Here is a 6,156-nt window from a genome sequence, read left to right as displayed (position 1 = left end):
GATGGCATGGCAAAGACATGGAAGCGGATTGCCTACGACCCCTGGTCGGACATGTAGACCAACCAAGCTCATTATTTGGTGTGGTCACTTGAGCGTTGGATCTGCTTTAATTTTGGGCTCATACCTTAAAATAATTTGAAAAAATGGATGAACGGCGTAGATAAACAGATACATCACGGTGGGCCACACAAGAGCCCTGGTAGTACGGCATATTGTCGGACCAGGGTCGGATGCAATCCGCTTCCCAACCACGTAAATATCGTGGGGTGGGGCCTACGTAGAGAGGACGCGCAGAACAGGTGGCATAGGTAGTAAGTGGTGGGGCCCACATCACAAATCATGCAGTTAAAGGCATCTTTTTGGGGTCTTCTTTTTTGTAACGTGAGAGAAACGAAGGAGACTCGTGCCCTCATCTTCTTGCGAGAAACCCGCGCCTGAAGCCGGCGTTAGTCGGTTCTGCTGCAATACACCGTTGTCTCGGTGTATAAAATCTGAAAATGGGCTGGGCTAAGTTGTGGGCCCGGGCTCATCTGAACCCTAATCAGATTTTGATTGGGCCTAGCCTCAGGGCCCATTTGTAACTGGACCTAATTTACACCCAATAACAAATGGGTTCGTCTTGCTTCTATTGGGATCATCTGTATCGCGGCCCACTGGGACCTACATGTTGTGTAGTCCGATTATCAGAACTGTCTATGTTCCATAAGAAAGTTACATTGAATGGATGATTGGACAAATCTTATCTACGGTGATAACGAAAATCTGGACGGTTCAAACCGCTGGACCATCCCTGCATGTGGGCCTACCCTAATTTTTTACATCTATGGGCCGGTATTCCATCTTGTAGATCCAGCCCAAAATGAGCCCAATCCGTTTGATGGGCTGGACTGGGCCTTGATAAGGTCTGTTGCTAATGGCCTGAAGTTGGAATTTCCGGGCCCACATTAGGAGCCAAAACGTCCTGACTTTCAGTCAGAATATCTAAACAGTGTGGCCCACCTGGAATGCTCGGATCAACCACATATTGGCACGTGTGCCTCAATGCAGATAGGAAGGACACTACACGCGCGCGGATCTACTGAACCTTGGTTGTATAATCTAACATGCGGCTCCATGGTGTTTGAGCTCCATCCAATCCGTCAATTAGATGCGTCCTTGTTAGATGTCTCGCAAAATACTCCCTGATCCGTAATTCAGATGGACCACAGTAAAAGGAACGATGGGGAACAATGGAGAGCAGGACCCGCCAAAGAAACTTCTAGATGGAATATGGGTTCTACAGTGTTGTATATGTGCCATCTAAACCGTTCATCATGTGAGCCCCACCTCGATAAACGGAAATTCCAAGAATCAAGGCATTCAGAAATTTAAGTGGGCCACAAGAAGTGAATAAATATGTTTTATGGATGATTCTACATTGCACCCTGTAGTGTGTCCCATCTGAGGTTTTTAATAGGGATTAATCTTGGTATGTACGGTTCCGATGCGATCCTCGACAGATGCAAGGTTTGGATTCTACCTACCCATCATGGATGTAATCCACACAGCTAGAAGGTACAGTAATTCCCATGCCTCCACACGCATGTGATCTACTAATACATTTGAAGAAATGATCATGCCATCAACGCCGCGTAGGCTACGCGTTTACATGGATGGCTATTTTTGCTTTTCTGTCCTTCCCGCAGACAAGGCATGTTATCTTGAGATACCCAGGTGGTGCGAAAGAAAGAAGAGAAGAAAGATAAAGACTTTGATACTCTGGTAGGGTACAATGGTTGATACACGGGCACTGAGAAATATTAGGTGACATTCAAGTAACTCAAACTAAGGCCTACAAATTGTGGATCCGTTCTTTGATAGATCTTAAATAAAAGAGTACACCAATTTGATTACTTAACTAACCAACGGTCCAATTTCTGCAAACATGTGTCCATGAATCTACGATCAGGATTCTTCGACCAATGCGATTCTCTGAAATTACATATCTACGGTGGTCCTGCAATTTGGACGGTTTAAGTTGAGCTAATGCATGTCACGTCACACTCTGCGAGACCATCAAATGATATACCCCTAAAGCATTTAGAGAAAAAAAAAAACTGATACCAAAAATTAAAAAGATCCAAATTTCATATGGACCACACCATTGGAAATAGTGGTGTATAACCATTAAAAGATTTTTATGGGCTACAAAATTTTTGGATCAAGCTGATATTAATATTTTACCTTAATCCAAATCTAATTGACCTAATCAATGGGTTGGATGGAAATGAAACATCACAGTGGGCATTACTCTGGCCCTGGGAAGTTTTTATTGGTGGCCGTTCAATCACCACATTTTCCAGTGGTGTAGTCCACATGCGATTCAGATTTTCTTAATTTTTGGGAAAACCTCCTAAAATGAGGTAGAAAAACGGATGTACGGCGTGGATATACAACACATCATTAAGGTGGGCCCCATGTTAAGGGTAACACCTAATCCGACTCCGTATGATGCTTGATACGAAAACTGATTAAATCGTGAAGCCCATGTCCCTGCGCGCGGATTGGGTACTTCCAATCTAAGGGTCGACGTGATGCATGGGTTTTATCTACGCCGTCCATCCATTTTTCCATGTCTTTTTAGAATATAAACCCAAAAATGAGGCAGATCCAACGTTGGAGTAGGCCACATCATATGAAGCAGCACTGCTAATGGTCCCCACCGTTGAAACTTCCTAGGGCCCACTGTGATGTTTATTTACCATCCAACCTGTTCATAAGTTCATATAAATACAGATGGATCCAAAACTTCTGTGGCACCCCAGAAATTTTCAATGGTAAAAGTTTAATCCCCATTTTGTGGTCCACTTAAACATTGGATCTTTGTAATTTTTTGGATTTTAGCTTAAAATTACATGTAAAACTGGATGTACGGTGTGGATAAAACCCATACATGAAGTGGCCCTGTCCTGATCTCGGGACAGGCAGGGAAAGTACCCAATCCATTCTCTCCAAGAGTACCATATTTAATCCTTCTCAAAGCGACAAAGAGTCCAATACCAGCTATTCATGTAATTTCCTCAATAAAACAAGGGTATTATCGTAAACAAACAAGATTTTCAGCCGCGTATACCTAACCGTGTCATCACGAGCTCCTACCTCCTACTTTCGTTTTTTCTGACAACTTACGTAACTCCATCTGGAAAAACCGCGTACAACAATCACCTTATAAAACCAGACTCTCTCCTCCAACCTCTTCAATTCACTTTCACTCCTTTCTTATGTCATTACAACTACAACAACAACTACAACAAAAGAAGCACCAACAACTGCAACAAAAGCAACAGCAACAATGGCGAAGAAGAGAACTGCATTTACCAACCGAGCATGGAACCTTCTCCGCCTAGCCTTATTCTGGGCTCGGAAAGGTGGCATTTTCAAAAAAGGTACAATTCTCGATCTCTTCAAGAGGCTCCGATCTCCACCATCCGATTCCATTTACTACGGCGAGCGTGAATTCTCCTTTGACGAGACTCCCCTTTTCCATTCCAAGATGCAATGGCCTTCTTCGATGAGGTTCCGATACCTCCCTCATATTCCTTGCATTAACCCATCCATCGATTTCAATGACGATCTCGACCACGACGGTTATAATAACGGTAGTTATGATCGCGAAGATGGAAGTAGCTACTTTAGACGTGATGTGGACGGTGGAGATCGTAACGATCGTAGTGGGGACCGAGATGGGGGTGGTGGGGATGGTTTGAATGGTGGAGATGAAGGGATAGATTCGAAGGCGGAGGAGTTTATTGCGAGGTTTTATGAGCAGATGAAACTACAAAGACAGGTTTCTTACTTAGAATACAATGAAATGCTCCACAGAAGCACGAGCTGAGGATAATCGGATCTTTTTTTTCCTTTTTATTATTTTTTACTTCCAGGGGTAATATTTCATTGAGAGTGGTGCGGTATTGCTGTAAATATTGGAGTGTTTTTATATTCATATTTGAGAATAATAAACATCTGTTCCCATTTTTTTATTTTTTATTTTTGTTCCCATTTTTATTTTATTTTTGGGTTTTTTTTTTTAAAAAAAAATTGAAGGTATGATTAGAAGGAGAAATGCACCCACTCAACTGAAAATTAGAATTTCAAATGAACTATAAGTAGGATCTTCAAATGTGAAAGATAAGGCCAAAACGAAAGTTAAAATAATGAACTACATTTTGAAAATTATAACTTATTTCACTGAGCGGAGATGGCCGAGATATACAGAGATTCCAACGGATACAACTTTTTAACAAATATAAAAGATTACCCTAATCTACCCTAACATCTTTCCTTTTAAATAAGTATCTTCGTTTGAAAGTTACAATAAGCATTTATTCGAAAGTGCAAGAAATATTTCCACGATAACATGAGGACAAACAATGAGTAACATCAGGTGAAGAGTTGATGAGTTACATCATGTGACAAAACAATAAGTGGCAATGAAATAATTTAAACTTTGGATGACTTATGAGATGTGAACCATTGACACTTCCAACAACTAACAAACAATTTAATTGCAATTTCAGAGGTTGGAAATTCACCAATTGCTCTGTCAGCGAATATATATTTTTAGTAGCTGAAAGCTCAATGATTGCTATCCTAGTGGCTTTAGATGTTTTGATAACATCCCCAGCGGAGTCATCATTTTGTGGATGCATGTTGGATTCCAAATGAAATCAACGCGTGCTTCCACAGGTGCCTTTTTCAAGGGGTTTTGCATTGCAATTAAAAGAGTATTAAGTTTTACCAAAGTTGCCACTAGACAGTTAATCCGAACCCATGGTCGGTTAGATCATGTAAAAACGTTAGACTAGGGAATCATAAGATTTCTTGCTTTAAGATGACTCATTGACCTGTGATAAAAGATTTTAAGTAAGGGAGCACGATTATAGAGAGAAAAAGCAGTGTTAAGCACCCACTTTGCCCATTCTAATGTACGGTCTCTACTTCCCAAGATTTGATCATTCTTGAGGGTTGGGACATAGTTCTCGTGCACAAATGATGCAACAATGTAAATGATGTTGGATTCAATGCAAGGCTTATGATAAGCTGCAATCTTATCTAGATAAATTCGCCTCGACTACTGGTCGTATGTTAATTCTATCAGTTCAAATTTCTGATGGGTAGGATCCGACTAGGTCGGCAAGCCTCAGAGCGTACGTTTGAATTAACTGAGTATCAAATTGTTAATGGATGTGATAAGTAAGGGATTGAGAAGGGAATGGATATTGCACAATTCTAATGCTATAATTAGATGAAGCTAATTGAAGATTAGACGACTTGATGGATGGAAGTATCGTAGTATTGGATTGAGTGGCTTGGATTAAAATTTGTTGGCCCAAGAGGATAGGGTCATAGTCGGATTACAGTTTGATCTAAGCTGGACTCTCTTCCCTAAGGATCTTTTATCTCCTTAGTGGAGAGATGGCTACGCTAAGGAGCTAAAGGGTGAGAAGAGATGCTTGAAAGTTTTTGAGGAGGCTTGATGATGCTTGAAATGAGAAATGAATGAGACTATTTATAGCCTCTCAGCCTGGTTTTCTTATAATTCTTGCAAAGTTCATGAGTAGAAAAAAGTTTGGATGGCTGAGATTTGAGATTGTCATATGGTAAAATCTCATTATTGGATTGGATGATATATATATCGTAATTTTGGGTGTAAGGGTGTTGAGGGTCAAATATTGCATATCGGATTCCATTTATTACTTGGTTTTATAAACATGATAATACTTAGTGTTCTATTTTAATCATGTTTGTATTGCAAGGTGAATTTAAGGGCTTAGATTGAAAATGATGCTAAAAGTATGGATTTAACGCTCAAGAATCACCAAGGTCATGAATGGACCTTATGAGACCAAGAATGAAGAATTCACATGCTAAAGATCCAAGAAAACTAAGTGAGGAATGAGGAGCATTGAAAACTTGAAAAGGAGAAAAGGAACCTTAAAAATCTGCCTCCCTCGACTAGTCGAGGATTCCTCGACTCAAACTCCAGCGACAAAATCTTCTAAAATCCTGTCATCTTCGACCAGTCAAAGGAAACCCTCGATCAGTCGAAGGTTACGTGGATAGCACACGAATTGCATAAATTTGAGGAGGTTTTCGGATTTTTCCAACTCGATGCGA

General features: G+C 40.7%; 1 protein-coding gene across 1 annotated transcript; it reads left to right on the top strand.

The window, feature by feature from the left end:
• Positions 1-3,331: 3,331 nt before the first annotated feature.
• On the top strand, positions 3,332-3,874 carry LOC131226027 (uncharacterized). The gene has a single exon (XM_058221679.1). It carries the CDS (start codon positions 3,332-3,334, stop codon positions 3,872-3,874), a length of 543 nt encoding a protein of 180 aa, XP_058077662.1.
• Positions 3,875-6,156: the final 2,282 nt, after the last annotated feature.

Source organism: Magnolia sinica, chromosome 14 (genome assembly GCF_029962835.1).
Source record: "Magnolia sinica isolate HGM2019 chromosome 14, MsV1, whole genome shotgun sequence".
Classification (NCBI taxonomy): Eukaryota; Viridiplantae; Streptophyta; class Magnoliopsida; order Magnoliales; family Magnoliaceae; genus Magnolia; species Magnolia sinica.
This window is presented reverse-complemented; position numbering and strand designations above follow the sequence as displayed.

What these genes read in the sequence shown, in the direction of transcription:
- LOC131226027 (XM_058221679.1), top strand. Translation starts at nt 3,332, where the DNA reads ATGGCGAAGAAGAGAACTGCATTTACCAACCGAGCATGGAACCTTCTC.